Source organism: Ranitomeya variabilis, chromosome 2 (genome assembly GCF_051348905.1).
Source record: "Ranitomeya variabilis isolate aRanVar5 chromosome 2, aRanVar5.hap1, whole genome shotgun sequence".
Lineage (NCBI taxonomy): Eukaryota > Metazoa > Chordata > Amphibia > Anura > Dendrobatidae > Ranitomeya > Ranitomeya variabilis.
The window spans coordinates 115,890,250-115,909,055 of NC_135233.1; the positions used below are offsets into that span (position 1 = coordinate 115,890,250).

The following is an 18,806-nucleotide window of genomic DNA, read 5'->3' on the forward strand; positions in this document are numbered from 1 at the left end:
TACCGCCATAGCTGAAATCGGAAATGGACCTCATGTATAATATGAAGTGGAGGAAAGTTGTGCAGTGTATCTGCAATGTGTTGTCCAGAGATAATAGCCTGTAAGTTCCTACTATTGAGGCTCCGCAGTTCCACAATCACATTGTTCAATTTGTAAGTGACAGTTTTGCTGGATCGGGTCCTGGAAAGTGACGTCACGCTTCATTTTCTTTACTTTTAATGGAATTTTAAAGTAGGCTCCAGAGAAGCAAATGTGTAACTGTGAATCCCCGCTCATCAATAATGCATGAGCCTCACATTACAATCCTAAAGACGCCATATACCTAATCTGTCATCAGATAATCCATCAGACAACAGGAAAAAACAGGTTTATGCATCAGAGTATTGTTGTAGTGTGCGGAGACCCCCACACAGCCCCCCGTGTCTCAGCTTCCTGGGTGTATGTGATATAACTAGCAGATGCCATACCTATCCTATAGGGCACTCCATAGCTATGCAGTGTAATCTAGTGTATAATATACTTCCCAAACACTATCAGTATTGCTGAAATGACAGTAAAGTCAGACATGTCACATAAACACGTAAGTGCTGCATTTTTCCAGCTTTCTGGCCGTCCTTTATTGCCCACAAGTCACATGAAGCAATTGATTGTATGAATAATATGCCGGCTCTGCATTCCAGCCCCTCCTGTGATCACATCTGTCAGCGCCCTTCTATCTCGCCCGTATTTATTCCTGTTGGTTGCCCGGTCTCTGCGGCTGGCTGGGCACAGCCGTGCAGATAGAGGCCTCCATCAACAGGTTCCCCTATTAGAGGACACTACATGGGCTGTGACGGCGGCGTCAGCTCTTGTGATTATCTCTGCAGGCCTGGTAGCAGCTCAGGATGGCTATAAAAGGCGAATGTGTCGCCCCCCGAGGCCATCGCTATTTAAGGGTGAACTATGGCAAGGTCATCAGGTTATAGTCGCACTTATAATTAAATGCTAATTGTTCAGATGATGATAATGCAGAGAAAAAATAAAACTATAGGAAGCTGGAATATAAAATACAGCATTGTATCGTTATTTTACATGATTATATAGCAGCATTACAACTTCCACAGACATAATCATTCCTGTCCCTGATGGGGCTCACAATCCACAATACGTATCAGTGTGTATTTGGGGTGTGGGAGGAAATCCGAGAACCTGGAGGAAACCCACGCAAACACGGGGAGAACATACAGACTCCTTGTAGATCTTGTCCTTGGGGGGGGGGGGGGGGGGGGATATGAACCCAGGACCCCAGTGCTGCAGTGCTAGCCACTGAGCCACCATGCTGCAATACTGATTGTTGCATCGTGCCACCTATTTTAGTCTTTGTTCTTCAGTATGTAAAGAATATGCCCAGGATCCACCATTAGTGGCTGCTCAGTATGGGTTCCCATTTACACACTAGAGCCGCGACCTTCTCCATTGTAGTCTATAGGAAAGAGCTACACATGATATCAGTCACCGAATAGCACCAACCTGTGACCTATCTGTCATTGCGCAAAAGTTCAGTGATTTTTTCCCTGTTAACCCCCTCCCCAAAAAACAAAACAAAAAAAAACCCACAATTTTTCTCTCATTCAGGACTAGTATTTGTGGTTACAATAATCCATTGCTGCTTTCTTCTGTCCATAGCTCGGCTCCATGCAGTAACTGTATATCAGCCCCTGTAAGGAAACGTTTCCGTGCTTTGTAATGGTGGTATGTGATCCTGTTCCCTCACATTATATACGGCCCATTCATATAGATAGATGTCCTGTATATGTTAGGCAGGCTGTTGCTTAGTAGCAGACATTGCATGGAGCTCGTGATTTAGCCCTTTTCTGGGCTTTGTAAGGAGATCTGGCGTGTCACATATTATACTATAAAGGTGTGGGAGCGTGAAAAATGGACAGAAAAATCTGATCTGGATTTGCTCCGGAACTGGGGCGGAGATGAGAGACCATTGTTTCATCTCTCAGACATCGGCACCACTTAGTGGCTCAGATCCCACATCCTGAAGGGACAAGTGGCGGAGTAAATCGTATCAGGAAAACAATGCAGCCATGGGAAATACAATTTTTTTGTAGGTATTTTTCACATGGCTTGAGGCATAGGAAACCTGCAGGCTCCACACACAATCTGAGTGGAACAAATGGTGACCATCCCCTGAGGATATGCCACAAATACTTTCATTCCAGCCACATGTGCAGATTTTCTTTCTTGTAGTACAGACACAGCATGGCACCATATCTGCTCCTGTCGCATCTACATGGCGGCTTTATAACAGATGCGACTGGATCTGTCACAATGGCGCCCACTAGTCTCTGGTGACTTACAATGGAGGCTCTAAATGAAGCATGTAACATGAGGTGATATGTCGGCACGGCTGGTCCTGTAAGTACGGACTTTCCTCTGATAGGACAAGTGACGCCAGCAATGGGATTGAATATTGGACTTGGCCCTCATGGTTCCCGGATGGGCTCCTGCTCTCCATACAGACACTTAGAGCTGGCACTTGTGCTGATTCTTCCACTCACAGTTTATTTACAGCAATACCAAAAATGCAGTCCTAATATTTCAGTCACAATTGGACTTTCCTCTCACAATCTGTCTGTTAAGATGAGGTTTAGAAAAATTAGGATAAGAACTAAAAATGCCTCAGTGGATAAGAGAATATGTCATCAGGTGTTTACTATGTAATCTGAGAGCAGAATGAGGTAGGGACAGTGACCCTGATTCCAGTGATGTGTCACTTAGTTTACTGGGTACAGCAATTGTGATAAGATTACACTTTTCTCCCCTACAGAGGAGCTTAGTTGTTGATCTGGGTATAATCCGCCCACATCACAGCTTTCTGTGTACATTGTATAGTGACAGAGCTGCTAATTAGGGGTGGGGCAGGGTTGGACTAGAATGCACGTGCCAAGTAGTCCTGTAATGATAATCCCCTGCTGGTAAAACACTGGTTGTATTGACACAGCAAAACACTGCCCAGTAAGTGACACATCACTGTAATGAGGGTCTCTGCTCCTATATTATGGTGCTCTCAGATTACATAGGAAGAAAAAGTGTCACACATATACAAACTTTAAGTCCTGTAATTCTTGTTATACAAGTAGGTTTTCTCCTTTTTTTTTTTTGTTGCGATTTGATTTCATCTGGCCAAAACAAAGGAACGTTTACTAGGTGATAGGAGCCGTAACCGCTGCACTCCGATCCGACTATGCGGGTGGCCAGGTTCTTGGTAACACAGGTCACCGGTTAAGTGTAGGCAAGATACCGTACATTGCCCTTATGGACGGCAGTTTATGTCTCAGTGACATTTGGGAGACATTGCTCACAATTTCTCTCAGGATGCAGTGCAAAACCTTTATCGTAAATGTTTTGGTACCAATGTCAGTGTTTTTCTGCTGTTAAACTGGATTACAGGTTATTCGCATAGTGCTGGCAAATTGTGGTTTATTGTAGTAATTATCATAAAATCAGAGCGCAAAAAAGATTGTGATAATAGCTGCATTTTATTGTGATTTTCCCACACAGCTTCGCTGTACCTCTCTGTGGTCTCTGGTGGCTCAGTGGTTAGCACTGAAGCTTTACATCGCTGGGTCCTGCGTTCTTAAACCCACCAAAGAACAACATTTCTGTTCTCCCCGTGTGTGTGGGGGTTTCCTCTCATACTCTAAAGAGATGGCAATTTAGATTGTGGGACCCAATAGAATCAGTGATAATATCTGTAAAATGGGGTGGAAATGAATGGTTATGGAAGTAAATAAAAGTGGTCTTTTCTGCCGCAGAGAAACCTGCTGATAAAATATGTGCCAAATCCATGAACAGGCGCGTACCCATCAAGGCACCAGTCAGAAATCTTTTTGAAAAAGTACCGGAGCAGATGAAAGTGTTAAAAAAGTCACAAAACATTTGCAAATCTGAGAAACTTTTGATATATTGAACCCATATTTTTTACATACCTGCAGGTGCCGTGGATTGACAACTTTTTTTATAGGACATATTGGCCAATTTTTAGAGACAGAATTTGGTCTCACTAATCCTGTTTTGCTACAAGGTACCCGTGCGTCCAACATTCATCTCCAGACGGTGACACTTGGGTCTCTTTCTCTTACAGTTAATGTTGGTGACTACATACAAGCTGTTCTGGACAGAAATTTGGCTGAAAATATCTCCCGAGTGTTATACCCCAACGACAATGTAAGTTAAATGTTTCTTTCAATAAACCGTCAGTCGTCTTTATTGGGCTCATACACGTGACCATATTACCTACTGGTGGTGTTCAGATCCACCATACGGTGCCTGAAGCCTGCATTGTACCTTAGACTGTTCCCCTACAATGTTGTGCTCTATAGGCACAGTTGTACGCTATAGTGAAATGATCTCTCCCCCAAGAAGGCATGTTGCTTCCCACAGCCAGCTGTTAGGGTTAGTTATCCTAGGAGTCAGTATTCCAACCTTCAGAAATGAGTAAGGTTATTTAATGAAACCAGAGTTTGGATATTTTACCATTGTAAAGAGCTGTTTCAGGGCTCCTTGCCTCTCATCAGTGCAGAGCAGGGTCAACAGGTGGAGAAGCGTTTGATGGTGGTCTAAGGGTTACTGTTCTCTCTGTGGAGACCACCAGGTTGCAAAAGGAGAATTATAGGCTATGTAATGATCCGTGAGAACATGGTATGCAAAATAGCTCTACCCCAGAAGGAAGCATGCGGTCGCCCTACTGTTTACCATTGAAGAAGCTGTGACCTTTGTTTTGAGGCAGAATGTGGTGTCTCACAGAGGAACTATACAGCGGCCCATGGAGGGTCTACAGTACCAGAATATAGACCCTCAGTACGACTTTACAGTGGTTTGCGCGTTTTGTAACATCTTGGACCCTTTTTGTTAGTTTAAAGCATGTGACTCGGATACTAAAGTAAGAGACTAATGTGTGCGACCTGTGCAGTTCTTTGAAGGCAAGGAGTTGCGTCTGAAGCAGGAGTACTTTGTGGTCGCTGCCACCCTGCAGGATATCATCAGGCGGTTCAAGTCTTCCAAGTTTGGATGTCGGGACCCAGTGAGAACCTGCTTTGATACCTTCCCTGATAAGGTAAAAACTACTACTATAAACTACTGCCACTTTGGAATACTGAGGTTTTGGCAGGAAAATGCGGCATAATTTACACGCGCGTGTAGGATGCATTTTTTTTTCCATTCATTCGAATGTGTAAATAATGCTGATAGGAGCCAACATAGTTTTGATCCAAGTGTGATCCGACCAAACATTGCACCCGCACTTATGTTAGTCTATGGGTCATGCACATGTTCAATTTTTTTCATCAGATACTGCCTGTCTGAGGAAAAAGAGAAATCGCTGGAGGTCCGAATTTGATATATCGAACTCGGCCATGCAGTCAATGAGTACATCAGAAACAACAGACTGCACTCAGATGACATCTAAGTGCAGTCCAATTTCCGCAGCATGAAACAATGGAGAAGATGTAGATTTTTTTTCTCTGTCTTTTCCTTATCTGAGAGAATCTGATCACACTACGATCACTGATCAGATTTTAAACCGAATGTTATTTGCATAATCGCCCCAGTTCTCTTGGATGAGAGTCTACATCCGTCTGACCCTGCCCTAACGGTCAGTGAAGTATTGTACCCATGACAATCTAACTGATGACCATCCAAACGTGTAAGTAAGATGGATTACTAAGCTTCAGAGCTTCACCTGTCTATTTTATTCCACAGGTTGCTATACAATTGAATGACACCCACCCTGCACTTGCTATTCCTGAGCTCATGAGAATCCTAGTAGACGTGGAGGGCATGGAGTGGGATAAGGTGAGGCCACACACCACATTGCTGCAGGATCCTCCCACAAATATTGCTTCTATAAAGACTGTGTAGTAAATGATTACATGTAGTCTTAAATGCTTGGATTTTTACTAAAAATCATTTGTGTAATTTTGGTTTCATTAAAAATGTTGTACCATTTGCCTTCTATATATGACCATGTGTTGCCCTCGCTATTGCTGGCTGCAGAATGAGTTACCGAGGATCCATCAGTGAGCTCTTCCTTATGGTTCAATGGGGATTTCGTAACTCTGTTATCTGTCTTTTTTTAGATCTCCTCAGTTGATTTATAATTATAGACCTCAGTAATGTTAAATCTGCAGAGTATCAAAGGGCTTGTAAAAGCCAAATGATACAACATTTGTAATACACCAAAATGTGCAATAAATAAATATATATATATATATATATATATATATATATATATACACACATATATATATATATATATATATATATATATATATATATATATATATATATATATATATATATATATATTGTTTTGCACACAAAAAGTCCCCAGAGATGGACAATTTTTGCATTGGGCTTCAGTTCACCTAGCACTCAATAGCTATATTAATTGGTATATTCACATTTATTATCGTCGTGCTGTTCTGCAGTATTGATGTCATCCACTTAATACCTGGAAAAATGAGAAGTGTACAAATAGAATCACAAAAAATTCTAAGTAAAATAAAACACAAGCTAAATTTGAGAGTCCACATTGGTTGATACTATCTTTTCAGCTAACTATTAATAGGTTACAAATTGCAGGCTTTACCGACTGCTTAGGTCTCTTCATCAGGCATAGGATAACACCAAATCTGAAGACTCACATGTTTATGTACAACGTGACACAGGAATAATGCAATAGATAAGACAAGTGACGTGAAGCAGAACTATCAGTAAGGGAGAGAGATAAACAGATGTGGCCGTAAATATCGGAACAGTTCATAGATAAGGAGCGTGAACGTTTTATTTCCCTGTGATTGGGGTCTGGTCCAGGGCTGTGATGCCCCCACAAGGTCTGAGGAGCACATTCCTTGGTTGATGTACAGGAAAGACATACGGTAATTCTACATCATTCCTTATCTATGAACTGTTCCAATATTTATCACCACATCTGCTTCTCCCTCTCCCATACTGATAGTTCTGCTTCACGTCACTTGTCTTATCTATTGCCTTATTCCTGTGTCCTCTTGTACAAAACATGTGATTCTTCAGATTTTGTGTTATCCTGTGCCTGATGAAGGGACCGGAGTAGTCTGGAAAGCTTGCAATTTGTTACCATCTCTTCAATTAGCCATTAAAAGGTGTCAACCACTGAGGACTCTCAAATTGTAATATTTTTCTAACTTAGGGTTAGGCTTTTTGTCCAAATTAATGGGATATATCCATGTCTGACATTTAGGATGTATCTAAGAATGTGCTATAAATATCTGAGAGATTTAGAGAAGATATAAAAGTATCACCCCCGTTTCATGCTGTCAGGTATGAAGGCTCAATCTCTCCATTCACTTCTAGTTCCAAATATGGCAAAGCATTTTCAAGAAAACAACCCCTATTTAAATTGTAGTCAGCCTGGCAATAGGTTAAAGGGGTATTACCATCTCCAAGACCCTATTCCAATATGTAGTAGGTGTAATAATAATAATAACAACATAAGCAAATACATCCAATTAGAAATGTAGTATAGTTCTTCTGATAAGTTATTTAGCTTACTCCATGTGCAAGGCATTGGTATCCATGGTTATGACCACTCATATAGTGGCAGTTAGTGGTCGTAACCATAGATCTCTAAGCTACTGCTATGCCCTGCACATGGGGTAAGCCAAATACCGCATCAGAAGGACTATACTACATTTCTAATTGGAGGTATTTGCTAATATTATTATTACACCTACTGCATATTGGCATATGATTTTAGAGATGGAAATACCCCTTTACATTTTTTAAAGTGCAATTTCAGAAACCCTGGCAACCACATTTAGATTTTTATGGCAAGTTACCACTAGAGGGAGCAAAGATGGCTACTGCATACAGTTATAAATAAGAAGCCAATCACCAAGACAAAGGATGCACCAGGAGGACCAGGCTGAATATATATATATATATATATGCCTTTATTAATTCTTAAGTGGCAGTACAGTATCAGATAGTATATTAAAACCAAACAGTTAATACAAAAAGTGTGCTATGCAGGACGGCAATAAATATCAAATCAAATAAGCGGAAACCCTATTGCACATATGAAAATCTTAAAAAAAATTTTTTTTTACCAGTATTTCTGTGCCAGGTAATGATTTCCAGAATGAAGATAAAAATTCCCAGAAGCAAAAGTGTGAAATTTATATATAAAAATTAAAAAATTTAAAAAAGTGTATGTGCAAAATACAAAAAGTGCTTTATAGTGCAATCAATTGGAACAATGCAAAGGTGCACAAAGACGGGGCTATCACCCTTTTAGTTTCACATAAAATGCCAAATAAAAAAGTGCAAAGTGCTAGAGAGCAGGGAATATTTATAAACATTACCTGTGGGTACCTCGCCGTCCTGAACACGCACACTCCCGACACGTGTTTCGGAAACCTAGTTCCTTCGTCAGGAACTAACACGTGTCGGGAGTGTGCGTGTTCAGGACGGCGAGGTACCCACAGGTAATGTTTATAAATATTCCCTGCTCTCTAGCACTTTGCACTTTTTTGCCTGGTCCTCCTGGTGCATCCTTTGTCTTGGTGATTGGCTTCTTACTCATGGTGTAAGTGGTTTCCACTTTTTTATTCAAAAGACACCCTGGTGAATTAATATTGAATAATATATAGGTGTCCAATTATATTTTATAAATACATTATATTTTATTACTATTCCAATCAGGGTTGTTTCTTTTGCTGTCTTTTGCATACAGTTATACATACAGCTCAATAATAATAATAATAATAATAATAATAATAATAATAAAGATGCCGGAAATGTAATAAGTGCCCCCTAGTGGCAATTACAGAGAGCACACATTAATAATTTATAATAATAATAATAATAATAATTTACCTTTATGCTTGTGCAGAGGGTTTTCTGCTCTTTGAAAGAAAGTCAGAACTCACATGACTGTAAAAGTAATATTTGAAGCTAATAATCTTATGGAAAAAGGGACATCATTTATTTTTTTAGACTTTTTTATTTATTTTTTTTATTTCTGAAAGGACCTGTCACCTTTTAGGCTTTTACACCCTGGATGCCGTACAGTTGGTTGTATAAATCAAAAAATGAAAAAGAGATGTACTTATGGTTGAGTTATATTAAATAGAATAGCGAATGTTAAAACTCTTCATATTTTAAGCAATAAAACAAATCGGAAGCCATAATTAATGTTGCCTGTTGCTTACTGTGTACTGTGATAGTAATGTGTGCTCCTTCCCCAGGCCTGGGATGTAACAAAGAGGACCTGTGCGTACACCAACCACACCGTGCTGCCCGAGGCTCTGGAGCGCTGGCCGGTTCACCTGTTTGAGAAGCTGCTGCCGCGCCACCTGGAGATCATCTATGCAATCAATCAGAAGCACCTCGATGTAAGGCTCCTGTGTGCTGCGGGTCACAAATGGGGTCATTCATGTTTAGAATAAGAACTAATGCTTCTGCCTCTACATTTGTAGGAAGTGTTAGCCTTGTATCCTGGGGATATGGAACGTCTGCGTAGGATGTCCGTCATCGAAGAAGGCGACTGTAAGAGGATAAACATGGCTCACTTGTGTGTGATCGGATCTCACGCTGTCAATGGAGTGGCCAGGATCCACTCTGAGATAGTAAAGAACTCGGTGTAAGTACTTGGCACGGTCACTCCATTATTTAGAGGCTCCGGGTACATTTAAACATCTTGTATTGTGTTACTTAGACGTGGCAGGAAAGGTCTGTAGGGTTCTCAGTCATTTTGATAGGATTTCTTGACATGTCATGTTTAAAAGTCTAAAGCCCCCCCATACAGTATAGATAGCAGTCTGCCCAACAATGGTTTGGCTGATGGATATCTCAGCAGACTCCCATACACAGGAGCGCGCCTGTGTCCTATATAAAAGAGCCATTGCCAGACTTTTCTAGATTATCTCATAGAGAACAAAAAAATCTTCAGTTGTTAGATGAGACAGCAGCTAGTCTCCTCTCACCAGCTCAGAGTGAATTGCAAATAGAGATCGAGGTTGCAGAGAGGAAAACTAGTGAAAATGAAGAATACTAGTCAAATAATGATTGTAGTGTTATTCTTCATATACACTTCGGACAGCTTATTCTGAAAGGTGACCTGTACCGTTAGCCTTTAAGGTTCATTTTCCGATGTACACTTCCGATGTATTAAACTATGAGGCATTAGAATGGCATACATAGATATATGGCATATGGTTTATTTTTTAACTTTTGTCTGTATAATTTAGGCAATTGAGCACACTAATCAAAAGGATTGATGGAGGGAAAAAGGACACTCTTTTGACCTTATTTTTGGGCTTATGGATTTTTTTTTACGTATACCCGTGGAGCCTTTCTGGCATATATGTCACCCATACACCGCAAATATAATGTGCATGTTACCTAATTTTATTAGTATAAAAGCTTAACACATGATACAATTTATCACAAAGGTTCTCTGCGTGTTCTACTCCTTCTATTTTACATCTCTCCTTAAACCTAAATGAATTTGGAAGAACCTGTCATTCTGACAACAGCAGCTAATACATCCTGATCTGTTTTTTATGTTATAGATTCAAGGATTTCTATGACATTGAACCACATAAATTTCAGAACAAGACAAACGGCATCACTCCGAGGAGATGGCTGATGCTGTGCAACCCCGGCCTAGCTGACATCATTGCGGAGGTAAAGTGCCCCCTAGTAGTGGCAGTATGAGGGCATCCTAAGGAATCCACTTACCTAAAAACCCCATATAAAGAAAAAATTGCACATAAAGTATCAAATTGAAATGTAAAGAAATCATTTTATTAGACACTATGGTATAAAAATTCATAACATGTAACACTATTGTGGGATTCTAAGATGCATAAAACTACAATAGGAACCACAGGTCAAAGGCAAATCCATATAAATTGTCATTATAGCACCCTTAAACAACCATCAATCATATACGTAGCTAGTTCAATATATGGTATAACACAGTCTAGCTATACTGGTAAATAGCATCCAGTAGAGAGTGTAGTAGAGGTTAGAAGGGAAGCTGCGGAGTATAGGTCAACATATTTACCTCAGACCTGCGGGGCCACAACCCCTACACGCGTTTCGGCCTGTGTGCCTTCTTCCAGGGGAAGGCACACAGGCCGAAACGCGCGTTTTTGGTATCTGTCTGACGTTTGTGTCAGACTGTATTACATTTTTGATATATGCCTTAATAAAAAGTACTTGATTAAAAAAAATACAAAAAGGGAAATGGGACAATACAAAAGTTTGGGCACCCTTGAATATTTGTGTGCTCAGATAACTTTGGCCAAGGTTTCAGATCATAATTAGCCTGTTAGGGTTATGGCTTGTTCACCATCAGCGTTCAGAAAGGCCAGGTGATGCAAATGTCCCAACTTTATAAAAACCCAGCCTCCTATATCCCTGTGCCAAAAAACAGCAGCTATGTGTTCTTCTAAGCAGCTCCCTGGCACTCAGAGTGAAAATGGTGGAGGCCCACAAAGCAGGAGAAGGCTAGACGTAGATAGCAAAGCGTTTTCAAATTATTCTTTCCTCAGTTCGAAATGTAATGTAGAAATTGCAGTTAACAGGAACAGTGGAGGTCCCAAAACTTGCAAGAAATAAAATGAGCAAAAACCCTGCTGTCACTAAACAAGTAAAAAGCAAAAGTGCATCTAAATAACAGAGTTCCTAGTAATACTGTTTTTGATCAAAAATAGCATAAAAGCCATCCCACTGTCGACAAGGTGACCATGATCGGGACAGTCCTGCACTGTCTAATATTAACCCCTTCATGACCTTGGGATTTTTTCGTTTTTCCGTGTTCGTTTTTCGCTCCCCTCCTTCCCAGAGCCATAACTTTTTTATTTTTCTGTCAATATGGCCATGTGAGGGCTTATTTTTTGCGGGACGAGCTGTACTTTTGAACGACATCATTGGTTTTAGCATGTCGTGTACTAGAAAACGGGAAAAAAATTCCAAGTGTGGTGAAATTGCAAAAAAAGTGCAATCCCACACTTGTTTTTTGTTTGGCTTTTTCTCCTACGCCTCATTGGGGGACACAGACCGTGGGTGTTATGCTGCTTGCCACTAGGAGGACACTAAGTGATACAAAGAAAGTTAGCTCCTCCCCTGCAGTATACACCCTCCTGCTGGCCCTCAGCTAACCAGTTCTTGCTTAGTGTCTGTAGGAGGCACTTGGGTCTGTTTTCAGACCCCAACTTTCTTATTTTAATTTTAATTTTTAATTTTTATTCAACGGAGTGAAGGGGGCGACGGATCCTTTTTTATGGGACCCGCTCTCCCCCGAACCAGCAACAGGCGAGCACGGCGAGTATACCTCCCCGTCCCTCTCCTGCGACGCGGGAGCACGCCAAATTTTACTCGGGCAACGGGTTTCCATCTTTGGTCCCGATTTCCCTTCCCCCTGCAAGACGGCGAGCACATAGAGCCTGCTCTAATGTTCCTCTCCGGTGGCCCGACATACAAGGCCCACATCACATGGCGTTGCATACTTGCGGCAGAGCCCAAAGGGATTGCAGATGAGGATGGAGCGCGCAGGTACAGGGGGACCTGCATTACCGGACTGTGAGTACATCAGGAGTTCCCCTCCTGCGCTCCGGATCGCTTTGCGGCCGCGCCACCTCACACCGCCGGGCAGGCCGGAAATTTAGTCCCCGGCTTTTCAGCCGGAGTAGGCCGCAGTGGCCTCTATGGGGTAGGCGCCGGCGGTACTTTCGGCAGAGCCCCTGGGGACAGGCGCCGGCGGTCGGGAACTGCGGCGGTTAGCGTCGCTCCGTTGCGGCCGCCGCGCATCCCCAGGCAGGCTGGAAATTTAGTACCCGGCTTTTCAGCTGGAGTAGGCCGCAGTGGGCAGATCCCTCCCACGGCCGTAACTCCGCCCCCTATATCGGCGCTTCTCGTCTGGGACGAGAGGCGCCCTGCAATCTCGGGGGCCATGCTTCCTCACGCTGCCTGACTGGAAGATGCGGTCTTGGGGGTGCCACTGACCGGTACGCCAGCGGCAATCATTCGGCGCGCGGCCCGCCGACGCGCTCCACCGGCAGGCTCCATAAATTTAGTCCCCGGCTTTTGCAGCCGGACTAGGCCGCAGTGAAATACCTTTCAGGAGCGGAGGTGCTTTCATGGTCCCGATGGGCTGAACTTCGTGGAAGAAGCCCCCCTCCATGGTCCGGGCAGCCTCCACCACTGTGAAAGCGGACAAGGAGGCGGACGGTTCCTCTCCACCTCCCTAACAAAGGGATGATGGATTGAGGTTTATCTCTCTACCCCTGCACCGTCCACGCTGCAATACCCGACATCCGCGGCGGCTCCATGCCGGGACGCGCACCGTTGGTAAGTGGATCCTGCCAGCGATGGGCTTCTGCAGCGGGATATTGACAGGCAGTCTCAGACTTCCCTGTGACCACCTCCCTGAGGTAACGCTCCAGCCGGCTAACAAATTTAGCTCCCGGCTTCGGCCGATGTGTAGTCCGCACCTCCAGAAGCGCACTGTGTCGCCTCAAGGCGGCTTAGCCTTTTTTCCTGGCGCTTAGCGCCTGACGTGGAAGCGCTCAATTTTCTCGAGCAACGGGTGACCACCCCTAACTCTTACGCTGACGCCGGCTGCAGAAATTTACGCCCCGGCTGGGGCCTATCATGGAAGTTTCGAGGCTCCGCCCACGTCGTGCCTGTAGCTCCGTCCCCTAAATTGGCGCTTCTCGCTCGCTGCGAGATTTTACCTAAACCCGCATGACCAGTATTCCCGGTCTTAAAGTCACACGACCAGTATTCTCTGGTCTTAAAGGCACGTGACCAGTATTCCCTGGTCTTAAAGGCACGTGACCAGTATTTCCTGGTCTTAAAGGCTCGTGACCAGTATTCCCTGGTCTTAAGGGTACGTGACCAGTATCCCCTGGTCTTAAAGGCACGTGACCAGTATTCCCTGGTCTTAAAGGCGCGTGACCAGTATTCCCTGGTCTTAAAGGCACGTGATCAGTATTCCCTGGTCTTAAAGGCACGTGACCAGTATTCCCTGGTCTTAAAGGCGCGTGACCAGTATTCCCTGGTCTTAAAGGCGCGTGACCAGAATTCCCGGGTTTTAAAGGAGTATTCCCTGGTCTTAAAGGCACACGACCAGTATTCCCTGGTCTTAAAGGCACACGACCAGTATTCCCTGGTCTTAAAGGCACACGACCAGTATTCCCTGATCTTAAAGGCACACGACCAGTTTTCCCTGGTCTTAAAGGCACACGACCAGTTTTCCCTGGTCTTAAAGGCACACGACCAGTTTTCCCTGGTCTTAACGGCACACGACCAGTATTCCCTGGTCTTGAGGGCACCATGACCAATCCGAAACTGGTCATAATTGAGGAGCCCTCTGCCGCCGAGCCCAGTTTATCCCAGTGTAACTAGTTCCCTCAGCCTAAACTCCCTCGTAGAGCTTTTGCCATCCAGTCCGGATATGCAATTCACTGGACAGAAGCCTCTACGCGGGACGCTATGCCTGGTCTGATTTTTAAGGGCGACAGGCACTTTAAAGGGCGCCGGTCTCCCCACACCATCAACAGACGGGCACTCGAAGGTCCAGGCCTAACGCCAGACAGCCTGTCCTGTCCACCCGGAGACCTGCACTCTGTGGATGTACAGAGGCATCCTTTTTTTTTCGGGCGTCTGAGCACCCCCCTCTGCATCACCACTATTTAACAGAAGATGCAAGTAGGCGAATTTCCCTCTCCACTTCCTTGTTAAGAGGATGGTGGATCGAGGCTCCTAATTTTTTACTCTGCAATGACCTGCTGGAAGCAGCGGCGCATTCTGCCACTCGGCAGATTAACCGGGTACAATCTCCTGTGGGTTACCTACCAGTATCCCTGCCCGATATGCCCTTAATTAAAAATGCCACGATCTGTCAAATAGCACATCTGGTTTGTTCCGTTTGGCAACTACGGGTCCAGCCCTTTAACCTCCCTATCCGCCGCATGGATGCTAGAGCAACGGTCTCCTGCTTAGAGCCCTTAACTACTTTGATTCACACCAGTATCCCTTTCCTGAAGACAGTTCAGCTGGTCAATCATATTCTTGAGCGGGAGACTAACGAACAATCGTAAGTTTCCGCAGCCCCGACCAACAGTGAAAGGGTTGTCCAGGACAGTCTAGATCTAAGGGATCTTGGTTACTAAAAGGTGGAACGATAAGTAGGACCGATTCCGGACCTCAAACTTCTAACAATCTTTTCACAAGGTTCTTCTTCTTCTTCGAATGGAGTCTCATCCGCTCAGCCATTACTTCAACAAAAAAGGTGCAGTTTCGGGCATCCATCGACATTCGGGATGCCTAACCTCTTCAAAAATTCCTTTGCTTTTCCATTCGTGAATAGCATTTAAGTCACGACTTTGTTCTTCGGGACGAAAGGGTCATGGTGGCTGTCATCTTGCATCTAGAGGCGTGGTCGTCCTATCCTGTTTGACCGACTGTTTACCCACCCTTGCAGGACTACGCTAAGTCGTCTATATCTCTTGCGATACCCTCTCACCTGGGCTGGTGGCTAGACTTAGACAACTCCTCATTTCCAGCCCAGCAGATATCCTTTTTGAGGATGATCCAGTATTCCTCCAGAAGGGTGGTAAATCTCCCTCCGGACAAGGTCATGGTTTTTCAACGGGAGCTCGCGCTCTTGCTCACTCATCCCTTCATTTCATTCGATTTGCTGGGAGGGTTCCAAAAAAAAAAAAAAAAAAAGAAAAACGGAGACGACAATGGAAACAGTTTCCTTTGCTCCGTTAGTTTTCAGCAAGTCAAGCAGCCTTTCAGACGATAGTCTCTGAGTTCCTTCTTCATCCGGAGTTTTTTCTCCCGGTTCCATGGTTACTAGTAACTTCCAATGCCAGTCCTCTTCTCCCGATCATTGCTCTGGAGATCTCAAGGGTAGTCCTATAGTAGGTCCACTCCTTATGGCGGGTCAACCCATCCGAATTCACTTGGACAACGCCACGGCTGTGTCATACGTCAATCATCTAGCGAGTACCCACGTTCAAGCACCATGGCCAAAGTACCTCACATGGGCCGAGATCTATCACTCGGTGATATTGGCAGTTCATATCCCAGAAGTAGAACTCTGGGCTGCGAACATATTTAGTCGTCAGGGTTTCACCTCAAGTGAGTGGGAACTTCACCGGAAGTATTCCATCAGACCCGCCTTCACTGGAGCTCTACAGTTGTAGCTCGGATAGCGTCCTGACTGATCGCCGGCGTACTGGAGTTGGTTGTTCGGCCTCGAGATCCAAGAGCCTTCGCACTGCATGCTCCGGTTATTCCGTGGTACCAGTTTCCACTTCCGAAAACTTTTCAGAAGCAGAAAGGGCCCCAGTGATCCTCGGACATCCGTACTGACCACGTCAGTTCACTTGCGGAGCTGGTAGCTTTCTGTATTTCTGCAACAAAAACTGCAAGTAGGGACCACCTCGCAGGATGTTTTTCACATGTAATTCTTCCCTATTGCATACCGTTAGATCATTGGGATCTATTCTATTAAGGAAGGTTGCCCCCTTTTCTCTCGGCTATATCCTCATCCTGACGAGTCTTCGGTGCTAACGGGTCTTTTTCAGTCTTTTTTCTCTTATTTCCTTCAAGGCAAGGTTGTCCTCAAGCCTTCCCTGTCCCTAGTTACCAAGGTGGTATTGTATTACTACTGTCATGAGGGCATAGTTCCTCCCTCATCTCTTTTGGCACCACTCCACAAAAGGTAATGAGGTCCCCATATTCTGGACAGAGCAAGTGCTCTGAGTAGGTATGTCTTGAGGACGGCGTCCTTCCGAAGGTTGGACACTGTATCTTGAGTTTCCTACCGGTAAGAGGAAGGCTTCCTGACTTTTACAGGAAGGGTTTGGCCGTCTCCATCGGCCATTTAGCCTGGTGTATTCTTTCACCATCCAGTAGTCCTTCCGTGTTAGATGACAGCCTATCTCCCCGTCTATCGTGGGTTTCAGGCACCAGGCGTCAACAAGACACGCCTGCAAGTTTGCGGATTCGTCCAGTCCGCATGCATTCTTGAAGCATTATAATTCCCAGACTTCCACAGATGTGACTCTGGGCAGGCGGACTCTGCAGGCCGCGGTGGCGCACTTGTAAGTAGCGGTTACACAGAGCCTGATCTGATGTTGTCCCCACCCAGGGACTGCTTTGGTACGTCCCACGGTCTGTGTCCCCCAATGAGGCGTAGGAGAAAAGGAGATTTTTGTTTACTTACCGTAAAATCTTTTTCTCCGAGCCAATCATTGGGGGACACAGCTCCCACCCTAGTATTGGCTTATGCTTGTTTTTACAATCCGATATGCTATACTCTCATATATGATATGACATGCTGTAAGCTAATATGTTGTTACTGATCTCCTACTGCTTTTTGCACCGAACTGGTTAGCTGAGGGCCAGCAGGAGGGTGTATACTGCAGGGGAGGAGCTAACTTTCTTTGTATCACTTAGTGTCCTCCTAGTGGCAAGCAGCATAACACCCACGGTCTGTGTCCCCCAATGATTGGCTCGGAGAAAAAGATTTTACGGTAAGTAAACAAAAATCTCCTTTTTGCTAGGTTCACTAAATGCTAAAACTGACCTGTCATTATGATTCTCCAGGTCATTACGAGTTCATAGACACCTAACATGACTAGGTGATTTTTTATCTAAGTGGTGTAAAAAAATTCCAAACTTTGCTAAAAAAAACAAAACAAAAAAAAATTGCGCAATTTTCCGATACCCGTAGCGTCTCCATTTTTCATGATCTGGGGTCGGTTGAGGGCTTATTTTTTGCGTGCTGAGCTGGCGTTTTTAATTATACCATTTCGGTGCAGATACGTTCTTTTGATCGCCCGTTATTGCATTTTAATGCAATGTCGCGGCGACCAAAAACGTAATTCTGGCGTTTCTAATTTTTTTCTCGCTACGCTGTTTAGCGATCAGGTTATTTATTTTTTTATTTATTGATAGATCGGGCAATTCTGAACGCGGCAATACCAAATATGTGTAGGTTTGATTTTTTTTTTTTATTGATTTATTTGGAATGGGGCGAAAGGGGGGTGATTTGAACTTTTATATTTTTTTTATCTTTTTCACATTTTTTTTTTTACTTTTTTTTTTTTACTTTTGCCATGCTTCAATAGCCTCCATAGGAGGCTAGAAGCTGGCACAACGCGATCGGCTCTGCTGCATAGCAGCGATCATCAGATAGTTGCTATGCAGCAGAAATGCAGGTGTGCTATGAGCGCCGACCACAGGGTGGCGCTCACAGCTACCGGGGATCAGTAACCATAGAGGTCTCAAGGACCTCTATGGTTACTACACATAATGTGACGGGGTCAGCGATGCGCTCATTTCCGTCCGGAAGCGCCGGTTAAATGCCGCTGTCTGCGTTTGACAGCGGCATTTAACTAGTTAATAGCGGCGGGTGAATCGCGATTTCACCCGCCGCTGTTGCGGGCACGTCAGCTGTGCAAAACAGCTCACATGTCCCGGCTTTGATGCGGGCTCACCGCCGGAGCCCGCATAAAAGCGGGGGTTCTGACCTCGGACGTACTATCCCGTCCAAGCTCAGAAAGGGGTTAAAAACCTTACCATGTGTCAGAGTTTACCTCAGTGTGTGAATAAGGGCAGACAAAAGGTCCAGGTCCCGACCTGTGGGCATCAGTCTGGGGAAGCCTTTAAATGTAATTTCCAGCTCAGGAGAGGGAGGCAACACCCCGGCTTGCACAGAATGCAAAAATACAAAGAAAAAACACAAA

At 44.2% G+C, this 18,806-nt stretch overlaps 1 protein-coding gene across 2 annotated transcripts in view; it reads left to right on the forward strand.

Moving 5' to 3' along the window:
* PYGB (glycogen phosphorylase B) overlaps nt 1-18,806 on the forward strand; it is a 149,820-nt gene that overhangs the window by 113,575 nt on the left and 17,439 nt on the right. For both annotated transcript variants that reach the window (XM_077282857.1, XM_077282856.1), the window contains exons 7-12: nt 4,136-4,218; nt 4,964-5,107; nt 5,752-5,844; nt 9,279-9,425; nt 9,510-9,673; nt 10,605-10,719. In XM_077282857.1, coding sequence (XP_077138972.1) covers nt 4,136-4,218; nt 4,964-5,107; nt 5,752-5,844; nt 9,279-9,425; nt 9,510-9,673; nt 10,605-10,719 — 746 coding nt within the window. The remainder of the gene's footprint in view (nt 1-4,135; nt 4,219-4,963; nt 5,108-5,751; nt 5,845-9,278; nt 9,426-9,509; nt 9,674-10,604; nt 10,720-18,806) is intronic.